The 23125-nt window shown below is 41.0% G+C and overlaps 1 protein-coding gene across 1 annotated transcript; it reads right to left on the bottom strand.

Annotated features, from left to right (window-relative positions):
• Positions 1-1629: 1629 nt before the first annotated feature.
• TNFSF11 (TNF superfamily member 11) lies at positions 1630-22366 on the bottom strand. Its single transcript, XM_053935909.1, has 5 exons — positions 22148-22366; positions 13864-14031; positions 7392-7437; positions 7211-7309; positions 1630-2051 (listed from the first exon to the last, which is right to left on the bottom strand). Exons 1-5 carry the CDS (start codon positions 22364-22366, stop codon positions 1630-1632), a joined length of 954 nt encoding a protein of 317 aa, XP_053791884.1.
• Between the last annotated feature and the right edge of the window lie 759 nt (positions 22367-23125).

The raw sequence follows: 23125 nt of genomic DNA on the forward strand, positions 1-23125 counted from the left end.
TATTTGCAGCCCTCTCCCCTGGCCCCCGTGCCCTCCCTCAGATTCCATCCACCCACCTTCTCTTGGCCAAGCACTGTACAAGCAACAACTCACGCTGCAGGAGTCTCCCCAGTTAATCTCTTGGCTAAAATGAACAGTGGCCAGCCACTGACAAATGTATAAATGGCTGAGGTGTTCTCAGCTGTCTGTCCTCCTAAAACCTGCAAGAATATCTCTTAACTCTGCCATTCATCTGCCAAAGCTGGCAGAAGGGTGCAGAGTTTTAAAAGCTACAGTGGGAGACAAGAACAGGCAATGCAATGATATAGGCTTCACTTTTTCAGGAAATTAAGCAAAAAAGTTACTGTTCAATTGCAGAATTTAACATTGGCAGATTTTGTTGTAGGAAAATATGCCTGTTCAATAACTATAAATACCCCTAAAACATTTCTGGGGCTTACTGTGTATTATTTTTAAATTTCATTTTTGCATCATGCCAGCTTAATTACCCTCCAGGTTTGAAAGGCACCCAGTGACCAGCATTCTGGTATAATTACTCATGGCATTGGTATGATTTCATCTCCCTTAATACTGCTAAGTTTAAAAGAAATGTATTAAGTTAAGAAGAACAAATATATATATTACATTTGCTAATTGCAAACAATCTCTTATAGCTGCATTTTTCCCATTGGGATTAAAAAGTGCATAAGTTTAACATGTCTGTACATAAAAACAGTTTAAAACATTAAATATACAAACAGCAAGAGATTTTAAATATTTTGTATCAAATATTATAGGACAATATAATTTACATTTTTTTTTACACAAAACATTACACCTGAAATATAACTTTAGATATTACAGAATAGAAAAATACATACTTTTTGTTTAAAAAATGTATTTGCAGGTTCTGGCACAAAGTAACACTTTAAAGGCACGTCATATTTTGGCAATCTATATTTGCAATTAACCGTGCAACAATAATAACATGACCTGTAATTAACTTTTTAGAACTGCAAGGCCAGATGATGTCCCTTCTTCCTGGAATGGCCCTATTAATCAGGTAACAGTTAACCTGGACTGTTTAAGTGATTTCCAACGCATTTCTGCCATGGTCTGAGCTCTCCGATCCTAATCCAGCAAAGCAAAATCAGCCCTAACTCAGCATCTGAAAAGCCACATCAAATGCAATGGGATTAGTCACACTTTCATAACCTTTGATATCTCAGGGTCAGAACACTCAACCCAAGCGAAATGGAACCCTAAATGCAAATTGGCAGCCAAGTTCTGTCCTGCTCTATGTTTGCACCAAAACTAGTAAAGGTAATCAGGTCAGAACTTGGCAACAGAAGCTCAAGGATATTAATTATTTTGATTTCAACTACAGCAATGCAAAAGGCACAATGACTCTAGTGAGGCCACTGGAGACAAATGAAGTAAAACTGCTTAAAGACTGCATCAGGAGAACTGTATCATTTTGCCCTTCCATATATTTTCAGGACTTCTGCTGGAATTTGCATGGGACAAAAACATGTCTTTAGAGATATATGGCTTATACAGATGTAATTGGGTTGCAGAAGATTTTCAGTTCTTCAAGTTGTTTTTGGACAACTAAAAACTCAAAAAATTTTCATCACACTAAAGAAAGATTCAATCTAAATCCCTAACTTTAAATGCTCCAAAGTAAGTTGCTTCTTGCGAAGAATCCAGTAGCAATGGGTTTGATACCTGGATACTTATCATTTCTCCGGATTTTAATTTAAAAAATCCCCCTACATTTACAGAATAAAAATGAAATTCTGAATTCCCTGACCAGTATTTGGTGCTTCCTCCCTTCATCAACACATCAAAGCGCCTTATTTTAAGGTTTGTCTTAATCACATAAACCATCAACTGAAGCCCTCTTTTAGTCAAGTTTCCTGAAGTTTCATGATGCCTAAAACAAATATTGGCATAAAGATAGTAAAATCCATCTTGATTAACAATTAGTTTTCCGTCACTGAATGTCATATTTGATAAGTTTGCCTGGCCTTTGTCATGATGCCAGGATGTGAGGTTCACTTTGCGAGTTCCTGGAGATAAAAAAAAAAAAAAAAAAAAAAAGATTATTTATAAACATTTGACAAACCTCAACATTTAGAAAGCAAGCGTTATGTTTTTAGAATCAATAGCAACTGGAATTCTATAGGCTAAAGTGAATATGAAACAATTATGATAAAAATTCCTAAAAACATCTCCTTTTCACCATACATTCCCAGATCTTGCTTTGTACTTAAAACTGTGCCCTCCCAGCAGAACACCTGCTGGACTATGGTACAAAAGAACTGCTTGGCCTATAGTTTGATTATGCTAAGCAAACATGCAACAAGCTCTGCACAGGCATTGCATTCCACCTAAAACTTTATTCAAGTTACAATTAGTTGAGAGGAATGTGAAAAACTTGTTACATGTCTTTAATAAGTAGGTGTTGACAAGGAGTAACTAAAATTCAGAAAAAATGCTGAACTGGCAATTCCAAAAAGAGAAAGCTTATGGAAACCTTCCATATTTTATGTTCTTATAACTGTAGTGGTAGAAAAGTAAACATATTTTCATTTGATAACACCAAAAAGATGGGGAAAGGTCAGTACAGTTGTGCATCTTTAGTACTACATACGAAGTTGCCTAGACTTCATACAGCACTTCAAGTATTTATGACAAACCTCCTGATAGGCACAAGCAACTAACATTCTGTTATTCAGGGTAACACCCAGGGCATAATACAACAGATGGGAGGTGGCCAACTTGTCCCCCTAACCATTAGTAATTTTCAGCACACAAGACTGACTCTACTTGCTGCCTCCCACAGCCATGGGTTCACGTAGGTCTTCACACCTCAGCCTCCCCATGCATCTAAATGACTGCTTGAAACTTTCAGTACCTTATTCTTCCAACATCAAACCAAAACAGTCCTTCCTTAGCAAACTTTCCATGTCACACAGCAGGGCACAGTGCCCTCTGCTCCAAGCATGTACAGAGGCATGCCCCAGGACCCCACCTGGTCTGGGTCTGTGCAGAAAGGGAAGGGAAGTAGGAACAGAGGGATTTGAATCTCCCCTAACTGCCAAGGGCAAGCAGCTTTTCCATGTGAGAGGAATACTTTAGCAGCAGCCCAAACAAAAGCCTTCTGACTTTCTTCCACAAAGACTTAAGCAAAAGCACTGTCAAAGGCAGGTCACAAGTACCTGCTCCCCTATGGGTCTAGTGCAGCCAGGTAGAAATTATGAAAGCAAAACAAGACAGAGAAGTCATCTTCTCTGCAGTGCCTCCAAAAAACCATTCAAAACCCATCAATTAACTGGAAGAGACAACAAGATATTAAGTCTCTTAGCCTGCAATTATTCACCTGCAAAATATACTGAGTTAGGGGTACCGGAGTGCACCTCTGAAGTACCAGGAACAGCTGAGGAAATTACAGAGCTTCATCTGCACAGCATTAAGTCTGGGAAAAATACTGTCCCATGGAGGGACAGTATTCCCTTCAAGATGAGGAAGACAGACAAGAAATCTCTGCCTGGATCAGAGGAGAGGCATATTGGATAGAGGACAGGAATGCAAACCTATGATGGAATAGAAAGGCATGCCATGATTGCCTGGTGGCACACTGGGTAGTTGCTAGGCAGATTTTATTTACCTGACAAGTCAACTTTTTAGTTGCCAGCCAAGCTGCAATTTTGAAGAAATCCTCAGTGGGAAGATTTTTCTGCTGAAGAAGGGAAAAGAAAGCAAATAGGTGCCACAGTTGCTTGTAATTGAGAGAGGGGCTCTGGGTGAATTTTGTTTACACTATTTGGATGCTCAGGGGAACAGGCCAAGAGATGATGGGAGATGACCCTCTCTGTTTTGAGCAAAGGATTTGTACAGATAACTTCTGGAAGTCCCTTCCAAGACAGATTACAACGCTATAATTGCGTGTGCTGAGGCAGACAGGCATTTTGCCACAATTCAGAGCTCCAGAAGAGACGTGCCACAGCCAACAGCACAGCACAAAGATGCTCTGGTAGGAGTTATGCCATGCAACTTGCAGTGGGAGGAGTGAGCAGGTTCTCAGCACTTCTGGTGGTAACACACCTAGATTTGTAGACATCAAAACAATTAGCACCCTGAAACACAGGAAGTGCAGGAAACTGGAGCATGTAAGTGCCGGATCTGCTGTACATGAATGTTATGTATCAGAAACTCTGACACATAACCCAAGCCATAGGACAGTCAAAAGTGCTGCAATACAGTATCTTCTGGGAAATAATTTACTTTGGAACCACTGGAAAAATAGCACATGCTAAGTCCTGTTGACAGGGAAGGAAGTGGCTGGGGGATAATGAACAAAATAGCCTTCCAGACAGGGCAGAAAGCTTTATTTAAGAATTCAAGATAATGCATGCTTCTTGTCAAAACTGAAGATAAATAAAAACAATATCTTTCTTTTTTGTGAGCTTGAACTAAGACTAATACAAGTGAGTTAAATAAAATTAATTAGCAAGAAGGAAGATGATGTGAGTGGAACATAAGAGAAAGGAGACCTGTTTTGATAATTTGTTTGCATCCTAGTAGTTTTCAGGTATAAATAAAGCCTGAAGAAAGGACCAAAGTACTGTTTGCTCTGAAAAGTCTTTTGGAGGCAAAGGGCAGCTAAGTCAAACCTGCAGCTGTAAATAACTCAGAATACTACAGCATTTCCTTAGACAGCTAAAGGTATCAATTCACACCCCAAAGTATATATTTAACATTTATATTTATTTCTGTTTGCTATTTTCCCCTTGAAACTGTGACTAATTTCTGTAATCAATTTATAAACCAAAATTCACTGTTTTCATTTAAAACCTAGGTAGCATTTATAGTGAGCTCTGGTAAAAACCAACCAGCAAGCATCCAGCTCTAACCTAAGGCAGCAACACACAGCAAGCCAAACCACTACAGCTTCTGTGCCAAAGGGTAGGTGGGGACACTACAATCTGAATCTGAGAAGGGTTATTTTCCCCCCTCCCTTGCACTATCCCCCAGCTGCAAAAGTCCACTTGAGGCCTGACATTATCGTGAACCAGGTCAAAGCAAAATGTTCTCTCACAGACACTGCTCAGTGCCCCTTCATGAAGGGTGTTCAGCAGAAAACTGCTTAAAATCCTGTTTGACAGCAATGAAGACTTTTTTTTCCTGGCACTGTTTATTCTGGATGAGTTTGATGACAGTAGAGAACCTCAAAATATTAAGAACATATCTATCCACTCAGGGATGGCAGAAAACAATTAAGATAGACTTCAGACATGGAGGGTAAAGAATCAGGGGAGGAAAATAGAAATTGCCATTTGCAGTCAGAGAAAACGAGATGGGAGAGGAAAAACTTCTGGTGACCCCTCAGGCATATTTTTCTTTCTTTAATGCCTGTCACTAATCTCTGTGCTACCCAGCCAAGTGGGTACTGCCTCATGCCAGTGAGCATGATATTAAAGTGCCTCACAACCAGCAGGTTCAGGGTTCCTGCTATCCCTAAGGATGCAGCCCCTCACTGCTGCAATGCCCACAAGGGCTGCAGAAGCTGTGCTCATGGATTAACTCCTGGCAATGCTCTTATGAAAGAGGCAAAAGCCAGATCAGAAGGGAATATATGAACAGCTCATCACATTGTCAAGGAGCTGATCTGCAGCAAAAAAAAGAACAATGTCTCCCTGGCCATCACCCATAAATCTTCTCTGCCACACCCTTGAAGGTTAATGCAGCAATGCACAGTTGTAAAAATTATCAGCTGCTGTAAATTACAGTTGTAAAATTACAGTCTACAGCACCATCCAGGTAAGCAGCAAATAAATTCCACAGAGAAAAAGGTGGATTTCACAGACTGGAACACTGATACACACTCCACTTCTGCAGGTAAGTGATCTGTTTCTATGACTAGCAAATTAATTGAAACCTTCCAAAAGATAAAATGCTAAGGCAAGTTTATTGATACTGAATCCTCTACTATTGACCTATTGTAAAAGTAGGTCAAAGCCAAAATCTGACTAAAATAGAAGATTGTCAGGAGGCATTTGAGCTAACAAGAAAGCTTGTGGAAGTTCTGACTGCCATCTGACAAGCTGTTTAAGCTCTCTGCTATAAGGCTCTGGATTGAGGCAATGTCAGTGCACTTGAAAGAATCCTATCCCTGCAGGCAAGAAGCTGTACAGAAGTGCTTTGTCTTTAAATAGAGCAAGAGCAAGGTATTACTATGCAGGCTGCTAAAATCTCAGATTTCAAGTCTCAACACACCATTCCCCTTTGGTTTGATTATATAAAACAAAAAAGCAATGTGCATAGCTCAATTAACAATGAGTTCAGCCCTGCAGAATGTATAAATCTTCAGAGAAAGAAGACAGTGGTGATCAATGCACCCCTTCTTAAGATCCTCTACCTAACAGCTTCAGAAAAAACTCTGGTTTACTTATACCACACCAACTATTGAGAATACAGCATTGAGAATACAGAAAAAAAATCTTAACTGACAGTGCCTCAGGGCAAAAACTAAAACTGTTCTAACATTATCTTAAAATGTTAGGAATGAATCTTCTCCTCTGGAAAGTGTTTCAAGGCAGACTCATGTCTTGTTCCCTGGTACTGTACTAGCAAGGATATTCACAAAGCCATCTGAATACTTGTGTGCAGAAAATAAGAACTCTGGCAAGATAAAAGAATGCCATCCTCTTACCACAGGGGCAGATAAAAGCCACAAGAACAATTTCTTCCCCCTGCTCAGTAGCTTGGGCAATGTTTGTGCTGGGACATGCTTGTATGTATGCATGCATCCTCATGGCTGGTGTCTAGTGGCAGTGAAAAACTCCTGATGGGCCCTACAGGCCAAAGGAAAATGGGAAACTTTAGAGGAGAGCATTCAATGTAGATCTTCCTTCCCCACCTGAAAACAGCACAAAGGGGCAGGATTTGCCCCTCAAGAGTTTGGTCAAGAAAAGTGGCAATTTGAAATGAAGGCCATTTCAAATCAGCACAAGACTGATACAAAGGGGAGCCATCCTCCTTTTACCAGTACTCCTGCTGCACCTGAAATTCTTTAATGCATCCAATTTATTCTCACTGTCAAAAGCCATTTCTGAAGTCCCAGTCTGTTGATGTTTTGCTGAAATATCTTAATATACTTCACTTTCAATACATTTATATTGGAATACATTTGTATTGGAAGTATTCACTTAAAAATCAAACTTACCAGATGGAATATTCTTATCATCAATAATGAGATGGGCAAATGGCTGCTTCTCAGGTTTGCTCCTCTTGTACAGCTCAAGTCCTAATGCCTCCATTGCAGCTAGAGATAAAAAAATTGCATTATCCCAAAAAGACAAGTTTAGTGGAACTAAAATATTGCTTATTCATAAACCAACACCTACCTTTTTCTGGTCTTGGTGGCGTTCTTCCCATAGCACGCTGGACTTCCTAAAATGAGAAGGAGACATTGCTTTGATGTTTTCTTGGTTTTGTAACAGTGTTTAGTCTGCACACTTAACAATACTCTGTGCATTTATCTGGGGACACTTCCACCTGCAGCACATTCAGATGTCTGGGATATGAATCATGTAAATATGATAATTTATGTAACAGGCACACACAATCAAATTACATCTAGTAATTTGGTAATTCTAATAAAGGTGGATAGAAATGCTAGTATGTATGATCACTGTACGATCTACTGTAGTGGTGACAGCACATTTAAAATCTTTTCTATTTACTGTACATGGAATATTTCTCTAAGTATAATTGATAAGAAGGCATCACATCCAACAATGGAATTTATGAACTGATTTAATTACTTGGAGTCTAAAGGCAAAGGAGGAGGCATTTTTATACAGGAACTAGTGTTTAATCACTCTAACAACTAAGGATAGCTAAACTCTGAATTTCATTTGTGATGAGGTAAATGAAAACCTCCATGCCTCACCACTGGCCACCAACAGAGAACACTACAAGGCTTTACAATGAAGGCTCACTTCTAACAAGGTATGCAGGAACTGAAGGATTAAGTATAATCCATACTGGACCAAAGGGACTGGGTGCCAGGCTTCAAAAGTATGTAATTCTTAGCTGCAGATAAATTTTAACATGAATGAGAACTATGCCACCCAGACCCAAGAACAGCACAAAATGCAGGCATCAGGCACCACAAAAAGCTTTGCTTTTAATCATTCACACCTGTACTCCTCTTGAGAAAAAGATACAAACAGCAGATTTCAAAATTTAAGCAGCCTGTTCTTGTTACAAGCCTAGACTGAGTCTTAGTATTAAGCTCAACCCTCAGTTCTGTCTTCCTTTTCACCATAACTATCTGTTTTCTAAAAAAACAGGGGTAATATGTTTGTTATTCTGAATACCTCATACCATGGAGCTGTCAAGAAGATGTTTAGTAAAAGGAAACATTTTGCTGAAGATAGCAAGTCATGTCCTCTTTGAACCTAGGAGTGGTCCTTTATTTCATCTTTATGCCACACACACTGCTGTTTGCCTGATTCAATCATGTATATGAAATACATCTCAGATTTGGCGAGATCAGCAAAGTCCCACTGTGCTCTCAATCACTGGGGTGTTTCAGAATTTGAAACCCTGCTCTGAAAACACCTGAAGTCCTGCTTTTATGAAGTTTTGCAACCACAGTGAAATATGTAGTGCCTTGGCTGGTGCATTTATTACTCTCACTTTCCCCTTTCAGTAGATGTTTAAATGTTAAACCAAAATGAAAAGCCACAGCAGTGTGGAAGTTGTAGTATGACTATCAAAGCATAATACTTCAGCTGAGATATGCTGATTTCATGGATAAGAATCATGAAGATGCTTTTTTCTGTAAAGACGAGAAGAAAAGCAGAAGAATCACAACTTCAAAAGCAGCAAAACTCACACTGACTTCCTGTATTTACATTCACTTTGCTTCTCTGATCTTCCTACTTCAATGTCAGTTCTAGGAGCATGAAAATGAAGTTCAGTTCTAGGAGCTGCATGTCAACATCAGCCACTAGCCACACGAGTAGGAAATAGGAAGATGACAAGAGAATGCAAATACAAGGTACTGTGAAAAATGACAAAAGCCTTTGAAGAGAACAGGACGTAAGGCAAGAAGAGCCTGGGAGATGGACCACATTCTCAGAAATTATTGCAGCTCACCTATCCCAACCCTTTTTCCCTTGAAGGAGAGACATGTTTGTCTTCTTGCTTTCTTTGGAAACTTCTCAGTTGTGGAGTTTGTTTTAATATCCTTTCCTTTGGGAGGATGGAGGATGTGATAGTGTCCTTGCCTGGAAAGCCTACTGAGCAGATCCAAAAAGAATCATGTACATTTTAATCTCCTACTGTATAGATTTGGTACTAAAAAAAAGAAAAATCCCATGATTGATAATTGCTCAGCCCTTGAAAGCCCTGAATTGGTCGACTGCTAGTCTAGTTTTAACTTACATTTTTCTTAGGAGCATTCTGTTCTGCTTCTGCACATTTCCAAAGATGCTCTAGCTTAAGCAGCTGAATATCTCACCTTCTGAAACCCAGCAGCCTGACTCAGCTCATGTTCCACACAGAATGACTTCATGAAATCAGTCTGAGCTCCTCTCCTTCTAACTGGTGGTGGTGCTGTTCATCTGCAGCTTCACCACTCAGTAAGCAGGACAGCTACCCAGGAGGACTTGGGTCCACAACTCTCCTTGTCTGGAATTCATGATTACCTCAACTGGTTAGATCATGGCACTAACAACCCCAAGGCTGGGGGGTTTGAGCCAATTGTTCATTGACTCTTCTGTGAGCCTACCACTGGACCAGAAGGTTAAACTGTGGCCAGAAAACAAAATCCTCCAGCAACTCTCTAAGCTCCGGACTAGTGTCAAATTCTTTACTTGATTCTGACCAGCCTCATGAAAGTTTGATATTCTTTCTGTTATGTTGCCCCAACTTCCAAAATGAAGACAAAACACATTAATTAGTCCCTATAAAACAGATATGGAGTTGTAGGTTTCCTCATAAAGAATAAGCAGTTAAACACTTCTTGATTTTTTTTTACTTGATGTTCATACAGTTCCAAGGTGCTGATACACAACCTACCTTAGAAAAGCATTTAACTATGTATTTTCTTCTGACCCTGAAGAACATTTTTCAGTGGATGTTTGAAGGTAGCCTCTTAATGGGATTATAAAATCCCCTGGTATTCTTACTGCAAGAAACTAAGAGCTGTGATTTCTCAAATTACTGAAGTATCAACTGCATTTTCTAGCTCCTGCATGTTCTTAGGTGTCTTATACTTAAAAATGCAGAGGCTCATTAAGGAGGCAGAAACAGCTCAACAGAACCCGTGACTAAGACACTGCTATAATGGCATGAAAACTGCTGACAAAACATTACCAGCAACTTCTCTTAAGACTGCCATCCTCAGAAGCGTATGTGATACCAAGCTGTTCAGTTATTTTTAGCAGAACTGTACACAAAAATCACCCCACTCTTAATCTTATGACAAGCTGCACTTGTACACCTTTGTCATTTGCTCACTGCCCACCAAGTCAACTCTGCTGGCCAGCTTCCCACATTCCAACCTCCTCCACACACTCACTGTTTAAACAACAGACAAGGAGTTAGTCACAAAAATGAAAAACATGTCTTCCCTTCAACCAAAAAAAAAAAAATTAAGAGGCCACTAAGAAGCTCCAAAACTTTCTCATTTTAAAGCTAAAAATCATGTTTTAAGTGCCTGGAAAGTTAGGAACTGCTCTCTACCTCATCCATAGCAGGCGGCAGAAATAACTGCTGCTCTTGAACTTCTGTCCAATGCTGAGGATGCAGTGACAAGGCTACACCTGAAGACATGACATCTGTGAAAGGTTTTTAGTCTCCTTCAGCTTTTATCTAAATATCTCAGTATCTACTTTGAGAAGCTCTAAGTACCCTTTTGAGACCAATGAGAAGAGAACTTCTGGACGCTCACTTATTGCTTCAGATGTGGTCTTAAAGCTTCTTTATGTACTTGATTCTTTTATTACCAAGAGCTTTAAGTATAGCTGATACCAGGAAGAAGTATCTGATTCTCTTGCCGGAAATTCAGCAATTTGAAGAATGCTAATCAGAAAGGAAGTAAAATAGAAAGTACATGAGCCTATATTCATCAGACTGTAGTTTAGAGACTAGCAATAAAACCTCTCTCCAAATGAGTAGTCTACTGCTTGCAGAAAAAAAAAAAAAAGGCATGTAAGACTGTAGACTAGAAACCTACAAAATTGTAGGTGAAATTTTAACAACTTACAGTAATCACTTGTGAAACCTTGACTTGGTCCATAACCATGTGCTCTTTAAACGTCTGCTAAGTATATAGATCGCTTTATAAATGCTGCCCTGGAGGTCTAGCAAAGCACTCTGCTGCCATGTGGGAGAACAGCTTATGCCTGAACTCCACAAGCAGCTAGAACCTGGGAGCACTGCCAAACAAAGTTACTTATGGATTGACCCAAGATATGTTTGTAGTCCTTTCTACTTCAGGCTCATAACAGACTTCATAAGGACTGTGGTTAGAGCATCTGGACTGCCAAAAGCTTTTTAGGGTTACATGGAAAAAAAATTAAGCAAACAGGCTGGCTAGGAAAGTATATTATTTGTCTGCTTGAAAGTTTATATGCTCCTTAAGCAGAATTTTTATCGCAGAATGTGTTAAGGAATCAATCATTAGATTCTGATTAAAAGAAAAATCGTTATTTTTTCAGGTGACACATATTTCTAGATTGGATCTTGCAGCCCTATTACACTGGTTTTCATAAGAGCACTTCCACTTTCAACATCAATCTCTGCTTTACATTTAAGCACTCTGTCTAGAGGTGTGCAAAGAAAACCGATAAGAACTGGCACAGGAAGCTAGAAGCTGTAACCAGACCATAAACCTGAGCAAAAGAAATTTGTCTATTTTCATTTCCTGAACAGCTTGAATTGCAGAAGACAATATATTGAAAAACCAAAAAACATAAATGGTATTTTGAAGTGTTCCATTTTAGTCACTTAGCATGCTGCCAGTTCAAATAAGGATACTGGTTCTTAAAACAGACATAAGTTAGATTATTTAGATTCTCCTTAAGGAAAGTGAAGAAAGCAGAGACAACAGGAAACCTCCTTTAAGTCACATTAGCTGGATCCACACACAAAGGAGTGCCTGCAACTGCAAGCAAGTTATAGCTGCACCTCTGCTCTTCATTGTAGCAGGATGACTGAAAGGCAGTATTTACAGACTTATAATGATAAAGTATAATTCTGCCTTGACACTGTTACTTTCACTTCTCTGATGTACCAAAAAAGATGTAAAAAGCCTCAGGTCACCACCTTCCTATCTATTTCTTTCTCTGTCATTGATACAAGATGACAAAGCATCCAGACCACTGGTGCAGCTGCTTAATAAGCTCCATTGCATTCAAAGGAAATTCAGAGTCTAATTACTTTGGCAAGGGAAATTTTATTGTTCTCAAACTAATGGTGATCAGCCAAAAAAGCTATCCCTACTCACTACTTATCCCAGCCACAGACATTGCAGCATTTAACCTCCATCCAGACTGGCAGGATATAAAGCCTCAGCTAAAGCCAGTGCCTTTGTTGAGTAACCAGCAGCAAAAGACCAGAACACAGGGCTCCCCATTGACTTACGGTAACAAGCTCCTTCCTCTGTCATGAGTGAAGGAGCAGCCCAGCACACAGCACATATGTAGGTGCAGCATGAGAGGTTCTAAAAAATGCAGGAGGAAAGAACTAATCCTACAGACATAACCCTTTGTTTCCCCCTTAAGCTCTTGAAGGAGGTGGCTAGCAAAAGGGACAAGACATAGACTCCTACATCTCTGTGTTTTGTTCACAAAAAGATCTGTCACTTAGAGTTCTATGTTAAAACCAAACATCATATTAGCACAACTCAAATGCTGTAAATTTAACTCAAGTACAGTTCATGCTAAAGCACACGTGAGTTCAGCTCAAATCTAATGTAGTACCCTTAATGAAAAACTGCCAGTCCTGTGAAGATTTGAGGCAGTAAAGCTGTAAGGGGCCTGATAAGCCAGAAAAACCAAATACCATAGCAGACATCCATCTGTTACACAGCCCATAATTAGCACTAAACACTATCATGAACACAAAAAGAGATCAAAAGCAGTAACTGCAGTGAAAGGAGATTGTGGCATACTTCCAGCTTGCCTAGGCTTCTTCATTAGGGTTGACTTCTTTTGTCATTTGTGTTTGGGAACAACCTGTCATTCTCAATTCCTGGATAAAGACCACCCAGTTATCATGCTACAGCCAAGTAGATCTTCTGCCAGTGTGAGAATGGCCCGCATAGAACACAGAACTGGCAAAGTGAGCAAAACCAAAGCAGGAACTGACCCTCATTTTGGACTCCAGAGTAAGAAACAAGAGCAAATGAGAGCAAATGCTATCTCCTTTTCCTTCAGGCAATATTTTGCTTGCTGATGATCTTGATGTAAGAGAATCTTGTTTGGAAGATTCCCTTGAAAAGAATGTGGAATTGACACCTGTTATGAGCATCTGGAAAACCTATACAAGTGTTAGCATAAATGACTACTGTTCAGGCCCACCCAAATGTCAGAAAGGCTAATCACCTAACTTCAGTTTTCTTAGTACAACTTCAAGTCTTCCTTTCTTAAAAGAAAAATAAAATAAATAAAATGTTGAATACAGAATTGGTTAGCCACTACCAAATTCATCAGCAAATACAATACAATCCTGAATAAAACATCAGGTGTTACTCAAACACCAGGAAATAATTAATATAACTTACCTCTGAATACAGATTTCAGAAAAATTGTTTTAGTTTCAACAGGACAATGAAATAAAGAAACACATTGTGCCACTTACCCTCTGCACAGCCCTTTGGAGAGCCTGTTTCACACTTCTACAGGATTCTGGCATTAACTTCGCTTCTTGACTTTCAAAGGAGGCATCATGCAAATCTGTACTTTCTTGGTGTCCAAAAAGTGTTCTGACACAGTGTGCATGTTCTTTTGAAATTCTGGTAGGGTCCATCTGAAACAAAAATGTAAGCACAACCACAGTTCTAAATGTTAGAGACTTTTTAACCACGTAAATATTTGGCCCCTGGCTAAGTTTATTACCTAAATTCTCATTATAAACAGTGTCAAGAGAAACAGTTCCCAACATCAGGGTTTATTTCATCCAAAAACATGCAAGATAGGAGAATGAATTATCTTCTGGTGCTGCCTATTTCATTAGCTTAGACTAGATATGTGACTTTCAAAAGTTAAATATAAATCCCACTCTTATGGTAAAGCCAATAAGTTTGAATTCTGTATTTCAAGCACTCAGGGCAATATCACAGTTATTTTAGCAGGAAATATACACAGCTATCCTACCTCAAAAGCTATTGTTTGTAAGATGACACATGAATGTCAAGTAGAGAAACTTGGGGAAAGTATGTGTGTGTGTGTATAGCACATCATTTTCAACAGAAGACGGAGAAGTTATCTCTGAAACCATTTTATCACTGAAATTATATCACTGAAGCTGTCAGTCAGCTATTACTGAAGCTGTTTTATGGATGTGCTCATTGTGGATAGAGTTTGCTTTCTTTACAGTGGCTGGTATGGGGCTGTGTTTTGGATTTGTGACCAAAGCAGTGTTGGTAACACAGGGATGTGTTTGTTGCAGCTGAGTCAGGGCCTTTTCTGCCTCCCACCCCACCAGACAGAGAGTTGGACAGAGGAGCTGGGACAGGACACAGCCTGGACAGTTGACCAGAACTGGCCAAAGGGATACCCCACACCATGTGGCATCATGCTCAGTATATAAAGGTGGGGGAAGAAGGAGGAAAGGGGAGACATTTGCAATGATGGCATTTGTCTTCCCACATCACTTTATGTGTGGTAGAGCCCTGCTGTCCTAGGGATGGCTAAACACCTGCCTTCACATTCTTCTTCCTTTGTGTGTGCAGCTTTTTCTTTACCTTTTAATTTTTTTTTATCTCAACCAGTGAGTCCTCAATTTTACTCTTCCAATTCTCTCCAGAATCCCATCAGGGAGTGAGCAGCTGTCTGAGACTCAGTTGCCAGCTGGGATTAAGCCATGACAGTGGCAAGAGATATTGCTGTGTGAAATAGTCACAAAGACAGCAAGACAGCAAAAGTTAAAGACCAAAAGATGATTAAACTGCACCACAAGAAACCTCTGCATCATTGGACAAGGAATGGTAAGTTTAGAGTACCTGCAAGACATTTTTATCAATCAACCTTTGTGACTGAATTAAATATATTTTTAAATCCTGCATTCTATCACTTAGATAAATTGGAAGACAATCCAAGGATTAGGATTGTACCGCAATAGAATTTTATTGCACAAAAACTATTTAAACTATTTCACCCTTTTTTCACATACTCCACATCCTTTACACTGAAGAGATTAACAACTATCTTTCAGAGATGGCCTAGGACTCTCAGAAATTGTTCTCAACTTGCATTTATTCTGCTTTTACTTCAGGCTTAAAGAAGGCTCAAACTCTTAGCCTAGGTTCTATAACTGTATCAGCTGGTCTATTAACGAACACTTACTTCTATCTTTCTTAATTGGAAAAAATACTTTTACCTGAGAATTACAAAAGGTTATTTGTAATTGCAATGCAAAAAATATCAAGACATTATGGACAGTACCCTAGTGTTCAGTTTCCTTTAACACAGAGCTGAACAAAACAGCATATCAAAAGGAAGTTTTTCACAATACAAAACAGCCAGAGTGAATCAAGCATATCATTTGTTCACAGAACATAAATTCAACTCCCTAACCCCCCTCCCAAAAAGTTAGTTAACGTAAAACTGTAAGGTTAGGATTACAGAGCTGAATTAAAGTCTACACCACCCAGGCAGCCATCCAGTAGTAACACACAGCAGAGAGACATTTGTTGCACAGACAGCAATACCAAATGCTGCCTCCTCCGTCACCATCCTTCTGCTCAAGTCTCCAGATGGAAAGCTCTTTGCCCAATTCATTCAGACCAGTATCAGATCCTGTAGCCTGGTTTAGCTGTCTCAGTCATCCCTGCAGATTTGGAGTGAAACAGGTCATAGAAGGTTCACCTGAAGACCATAAGACGCCACAGCTTTGAGCAGAGGGGTAGTGATGAGTTACAGAATGGCTTGGAGGCAGTAACATCTTCCTGTGACGGCCTGACACAGCTGAGTCCCCGAAGAAAATCTGTATATAGCCATTGCAGCTCTATGAATTAAGTGCTAAAAAACCTACACTAATGACTTCTGAAGTCAGCTAGTGCAGTGCAGCCTCATTAACTGCATAAGGAGATCTAAACTAGCATCTTTCTGCTCTCACCCCCTTCACCACAGAATTTGATTTCTGGATTTCAGTCTCCTCTTCCAAATCAGTAACAAGGGAGGAATTTTTGCTGGCTTAATTTCCTTTAAGATTAGTTCCCCAAAACCAAGTCACTCCAGATATATCAGACAAGCATCAGAGTCAGTACAGGGATAGGCATAAGAATGAAGTATCAGGAGGGCAGCACTAGCTTTGACTGTAAAACTGCACTCTTAAGCAACTCTCGCACTATATTCCACTTGTATTCAGAATTCAGAAAATCAACTGTAAACTAAAATTAAAAATAAGCACAAAATGTTTACCAACAGCTGCTAAAAGACAGTTAATGCTGAATGACTTGGGTTGGAAGGTACCTTTGGGCATCTCTACTCCAGCCTCTGCTTGAAGCAGGGCCAACTTGTAACTTGGGCCAGGTGGGTTAAGGCCTTTTCTAGACAAGCTTTGGGGAAAACTTTCAGCTTCTCTGGGCAAACTGTCTTAAAACTTCACTACTTCTAGTGTGTAAAAAAAAAAAAATCCTTGGTTTTTACATCCAGCTACAGCTCTCCTTGCTGCAATTTATGACTGTGCCTCTTGTTTTTGCTGAATGCTTCTAAAAGCCTGTCTTTAAGTAGCTAAAAACAGTGATTAGCTTCCCTCACCTTAGTCTGTTCTTTGCCACAGAATCCAGCTCTTCATTCTTTTATACATTGTGGCTCCTACCTGTCACAGTGGTTTTCTGCTGGACACCTTCCAGTTTGTTGATATACTTCTGGTACCAAGGGACCCAAAATAGGACCCATTATTTCAAATGTAACCTCTCATGGTGGGATTGTTAGAGACCGGATTGATGTCTCTTAACAGGATCTGGATATCTGAGTCTTCTCCCCTCTACACAAATCATAGAACAGAACACAGAAAGCTACAGCAAATAACTGGCAATACATACTAATTTGTATCAGTAATTCTACTAGGCAGAGACTACTATCCCAGTTTTGGATTTATTAAAACACATCTTCTGAATTACAGGCAAGAAGACTAAGTCTTATAGCACAAAGATCATGAAACTTGTAAAGGCCTGAGTGTCCAACATGACAAATCATGCCAGCATAGACTCATTGCTATGAGCCATCATTCAAATGTGTCACACAATACTGTATCACAACAGTAACAGCAGATTGCATAGAATCCCTTGCTCAGATTACAGTTTATCTGCTCAAGGCTTAAGACAGAAATCCAGCATCTCTGCACCTACAGGTGAAAGACTGAAGGCTTAATGGAAACACTGCAGCTGATGGTTTCAGCAGCTTGGAGTTGTGCAGCCCACCCTGACAAAAACTGCAAGTCTCCAGAGTTACTGTTTGGTAAGAGGAAATTCTGATCTTGGGACTAACTAACCCACCTGTTGCCCTCACCTTTTTCAAAGAATACCTTCAAGAATAGTCTTCACTACATTTAACTATGAAAATCAGCTCACTTGCCTGAAAAGGACTTCTCAGAAATCCTGCATCGTAAGTCTTTACAAAGAACATGCACTGAACTGCCATGGCTGTAAACAAGCATTACCGAGCACTGAGATCAAAACTGGGGAAGTAGTGATGCACAAAAAAACTTCCAAGGACATGTTTTGAGAAGATCTTCTAAAGAATGAGAAAATTATGATGAAATACCAGAAGCAGCTTGCTAACTTGCAGGGCAGGGCACCTTCAGCAAAAAGTACCAAAATCTAATATCTGGAAGAAATATCAAGATGCAAACACAAATAAAGGAGAAAGCTTTATAAAGTGTGAAGTATCCTAAATACCCTAGAGGAATTAAACTAGCTTATTTTTAATATCCACTTTGCCCGACCTTGAAATCAGGTCAAACTGTTCATTGCCCCAGTTTTCAGCAGCTCTCATCATTCTAGTTGCATTTCTGAACTCTATTCAGCCACTTCAGGGCAGCCAAAATGAATTACAGCATCATGGCTCAACTTACAGAATTAAGAACCAGTTTTCTATTGTAAAAAAGACTCAGTTTGGTTTTAAAAGATACAATACATTTCACCCACCTTTACTATTAAATTTTGCAACAATTATGCACTGTTACAATATTGCATTAAATACTTACGCCTTACAATAAATGTTTACAATCTATACTTGTACTTCTTTTCAAACTTAAACCACTTTCCAGACTATCAAATATCACTTTGCACTCCATGACCCTTCTTAAGCACCAAGAAGGAACCTTTCAGGCTTCTGAAAGATGTTAATGATCCCCAGCAAGCTGTTTTTTCTGTTAGCCACAATGCTCAGAAAACTTCATCTGAAGTCTGAAAGGTAATCGTTTGAAAACATACCACAAGAATTCCACATAAGCATGAAATGACAATAAAAACTGGGCTTTCAGGTCACCATTTATTCAACTGCGAACTCTTCAATCTGGTAGAATACTTGAAATGTGTACAAACTTTTTTTTTAATGGGAAAAGTGCACACTCTTGGAGGTCTAGCTTAAACTGTGGGCATTAGACACTCAGCCACCACATTTCATTTTGAGCACTTTCAATTTGCTTCACTGCCCTCCAGCTCAGTCAGTGTCAGACCAGATTCCTACTCTTTTGAAATCTAAGTGCACTAAGGAAATGGGCCAGAAAGAAGAGCTTAAAAGCTAAGCTTTTGGAGACTAAACCTCAGAATTTATCAGTGAAAGTTAAAGAAAATATTTTTCTCACCTTGTGCTATGCATGAGTGTCTATCGAGTGATGACCTCCAGCTGCTCTGAGTATCTTTAGATTTTCATGGCATTATAATGAGAAAATATTCCTCAAAGTTTAGGCAAAATAAATGCTTAAGACTGATACCTTTTTTTATTGTTTAATTTCTTGGATTCAGTACACTGCACAGGATAGACCAAAAAGCAAAGATAAAACATGCTAATGTTTTTACATTTCAGTACACTATTATGAGAATACTGGTAAAATTCAAACTTGTTGCCTTTTTTTTTTTTTCTTTCTTTTTCAACATACCAGCTCATTGTCTCACTTGCATGGCACTGCATTATTTCTTGGCCACAAACATGTGTTTACCCGTGAAAACTTAGTGTCAGTCTTAGCTATGTGTCTTGTGAAATTCCTAATGCTCAAGCCACAAAATAAACAAAATTAAGGAAAAACCAAAACCTCAGCTATTGTCTCAGCTTATACCATGTCATGATCCAGCCCAAACGAATTTATGCAAATACAGACAAAATGTGAGTGGTAAAACTGAGTCAGAGTTTACTCAGACACTTAGATAAGGTTTTAAAGAGCTTCTAAAATATAGAATTTCTTAATATCAGCCTATATACTCAAATCTTTCTAATTCACATTTGCTTAATTTACCAAGCAAACAATTCAAATCTTTTCATGCACAGCTTCTACTACTAACACCTCATTATTTCAACAAAATTAATTAAAAATAATTAAGTTCTGTTATTAAAGTACAAACTTAGATAGCTGAAATTTACACTGAAAAGGCCAAATTGAAGTAGCTTAATAAAATCAAACTTCACAGAAATCTTTTCAAAAGAAAGAGGCCTGATCATGTCCCGTTTAAATAAAGTAACTCTCTAAGAGCGTGAAATAAGAACTAACTGCTGCAGGACCTACTATGTTTTTCCATCTATATTATTTCACAATTAGAAATGGTGAACAAATATGAATTGTCATATCTCCTTATACTGAATTATGTACTTAATTCAAGCACATACTTATTAGTCTATTTTCCATTGATGACATTTTTTTACATTAAAACTTTTTAGACAATTACTTCAGTCAAGACTACATTGAGTTATATCACCTCTTGTAGATATTTTAGAAATTCAAATTTATTAAAGACTCCATTCAATAGCACTACTCCAAATCTAAAAGAACAAGAAACTAGCAAGAGAATTAAGCTGTCAAATGCAGAGTTACAACTGAACCATGCCATTTTTTAAATCAAGGAAGCAGAAGAAAAATAGCCATTATGGTTCTTTTTACCCTTTGTTAGTCACACATGAAACCCTGACATGTACCTATCAGGAAGAGTCTTTTATAAGGGAGTACACTTTGATAAGTTGTTTTGATTGCAATGGCTCTCGAGCCCCCTAATGAATGTACAGCTGTGCATCTCTGAGCTATGTTTTGACAAGAATGTCTTTTCAGGTTCATAAACATCTGGAGTGAAAAACATTCCCCTGTCACAAGTTGAAGCAGGCATTAATTTATTTCGCTGTCAAGCAAACAAGTAGCTTTAAGCTACTTAACAGTGAGTCCCAGAAATTAGATGTCACTCTTCTGAAATATACAAGTTATGATTAACTAAGTGCTGTATTGCCGTTACATTTTATTTTTTGAAAAATGGAAAACACAAAGCCATTGTCAGTAAGAAAATATGAATTAGTCTGCATAATAAATTATCAGCAGCACTACTGTATATTTGACAGTCACTCATCTGATTAAGCAGGTATACACTTGTGCAACACCTGCTTTCAGAGTGCACTTAGTTAAGAAATCCAGCCTGCTACCTCAGATCAAGTGCCTCTACCTAGAAAGTAAACCGAAAGGATCAGGTTTCCAGTCTCTGCCGACTTCAAATGAAAAGTACACACAACAGAAGCACCACTTCCATGACGGCAGTCAGACCCACATCAACAGAACTAGCTAGCATCCGACAATAAAGCCAAGCAGAAATCTAACACCTAGTCCTGAGAACCAACTAGCTGGCAGGTCCCCACTTCCTCCGAGAGGGCTCAGCTTTGCAGCAGCGAGGGAATTCAGGCAGCCGAGCCATTTCCAAGAAGCAGACTCCTCTTCTCTCCGAAAACCCAACCGCTCATCACCTTATCTGCCCCCACAGCGATACCTCCCCGCGCTCCTCTCGGCACGCACCGCTGCCTCTTCCGAGGCATCCCGGCACACTTGAGGCCTGGCAGGTGAGGTGCGGCTCTCTCCCAGAAATCCCGAGAATCCCAGAAAAAGCTCCTGAGCTGCGGCAGGCACCTCTGGCCAATGCCCACGTGCACACAGACCCAGCTCCTCTGCAGCGCCCCTGCGCAGCCTGAGTGACAAACCATCACGAGTGGTGTTGCATGACGATTTTTTTTTTGTCCTTAAAGCCATTTCTCCTGCTGGTGAAACATTTAAGGCAGCCAAAGACCTCAGACATGTCACAGAATCATTGATTATGCGGAGTTGGAAGGAACCCTCAAGAATCATCGAGTCCAACTCCTGACCCCACAGAGCACCATCTCCAAAAATCCCACCATGTGCCTGAGAGTATTGTCCAAACACTTCTTGAACTCTGTCAGGCTTGGTGCTGTAACCACTTCCCTGGGGAGCCTGTTCCAGTGCCCAATCACCCTCTGGGTGAAGAACCTTTGTCTAATACCCAATGCCAAAATTCTCTCCAGTGGAAAACTGAGATCATTAAAAACCAAAAGCCCTTGCAAGACTTCAGGTGAAGGATCATGACTAAACTGTTTCTCGAGTTAGGGAACCCCTCATATCCAACCTCGCGGCGAAGCCCTGTACCCCAAAATGCACCCGATGCCCGGAGCGCTACCTGGAACCCCTCGTTTTGAGCAGCTCCAGTGATCGGGGCCAGCAGACGCTGGGCAGGGCACTGCGACCCCATTGGCCCGACTCCTCTCAGAACTGGATCAGCTTCAGAGACAGATAAGTGTGCTCTAAAACTTTTTGTTTTGTTTTTCTTTAATTTATCCCCTCGATCGCACGGACACGAGGGCCTTGCCATCTCCCGCAGGGTGCGAGACGGCCGCACTTGCCTCCGCGGGAAGCGCCCGCGCCAGTTCCCGCTTACCTGAGCTCGGAAGTAGAGGAAGAGGGCGACGCTGCAGACCACCTGCCCCAGCCCCAGGAGGACGAGGGCGGCGAGGAGGGAGCGGGATGCGGGCGGCGGGTGCGGGTGCGCGGGCGGCGGGGGCGGCGGCGGCGCCGGGGCGCTCTCGTGGGCGGCGCCGCTGCCCAGCTCCTCGGAGCCGCGCAAGTACTTGGTGTAGTCTCGGCTGGCGCGACGCATCGCAGCTCCGCTCCGCTCCGACGGCTCCACACGCGGCTCCGCCAAACTCCCCAGCGCCGACAAACAACCTCGCCGTGCCGGCCGGGCACCTCTTATAAACGGGGCGGCCAATCAGCCCCGGGCGGCGCGCCCCTGCCGCCCTCCTCCTCCTCCCTCCCGCCCGCCGCCGCCGCCACACGCGCCACCGCCGCCCCCTCCTCGCCTCGCCTCCCCTCCCCGAGCACAGACCGGCCCCCGCCGGCCCGGGTCGGGCCCGCCCCTGCCCCCGGTGCCCCGGCCCCCGCCGGGCCCGAGGATGGCGGTCGGCGCTGCTCCGCCCCGCGCAGCGGAGCTCCAGCGGGGCTGAGCACCGCGCGGGCACAGCGCTGCCTTCGCCGCCTCCTGCCCCCCTCCTCACCCTTGCCCCGCTCAGGTTTGCGCTCCACCCAGCCGAGGCTAACCTGAGCCCCTGGTTGCATCTGCAGGGTCCCTTTCCCCTAAATTCCCGGTATCTGAAGTCAGCGTGCACCTCGGGTCCACATCCCTTAGCCGCTTTGGTGGGTCCAAGCCCTCGGGACCAAAGGCCTGCCAACCCCTCCCAGTCTCACTCGCTCTTCACTCAAGCCAGGCTAAAATGAGCACAAGTGCTGTTGACTTGCACTGTCCAAAGAAGCAACAGAGTTCACAGTCGTATTAAAGGAACGGGTTAGAGACATGGCAGAGGTGTGCTGGCACCTGGCTGCCAGTGAAACCAACTCAGAGTCTCCTCCTCTCCCACAT

This window comes from Vidua chalybeata, chromosome 2 (genome assembly GCF_026979565.1).
Source record: "Vidua chalybeata isolate OUT-0048 chromosome 2, bVidCha1 merged haplotype, whole genome shotgun sequence".
Taxonomy (NCBI): domain Eukaryota; kingdom Metazoa; phylum Chordata; class Aves; order Passeriformes; family Viduidae; genus Vidua; species Vidua chalybeata.

Bases quoted from the DNA above. Each gene is read 5' to 3' on its own strand.
- TNFSF11 (XM_053935909.1), bottom strand. From the start codon at position 22,366: ATGCGTCGCGCCAGCCGAGACTACACCAAGTACTTGCGCGGCTCCGAG. The intron at 7,438-13,863 runs GTAAGTGGCACA...TTCTCATTTTAG, and splicing joins TCCAAAGGGCTGTGCAGAGG to GAAGTCCAGCGTGCTATGGG. The intron at 2,052-7,210 runs GTAAGTTTGATT...TTTTATCTCCAG, and splicing joins TGATAAGAATATTCCATCTG to GAACTCGCAAAGTGAACCTC.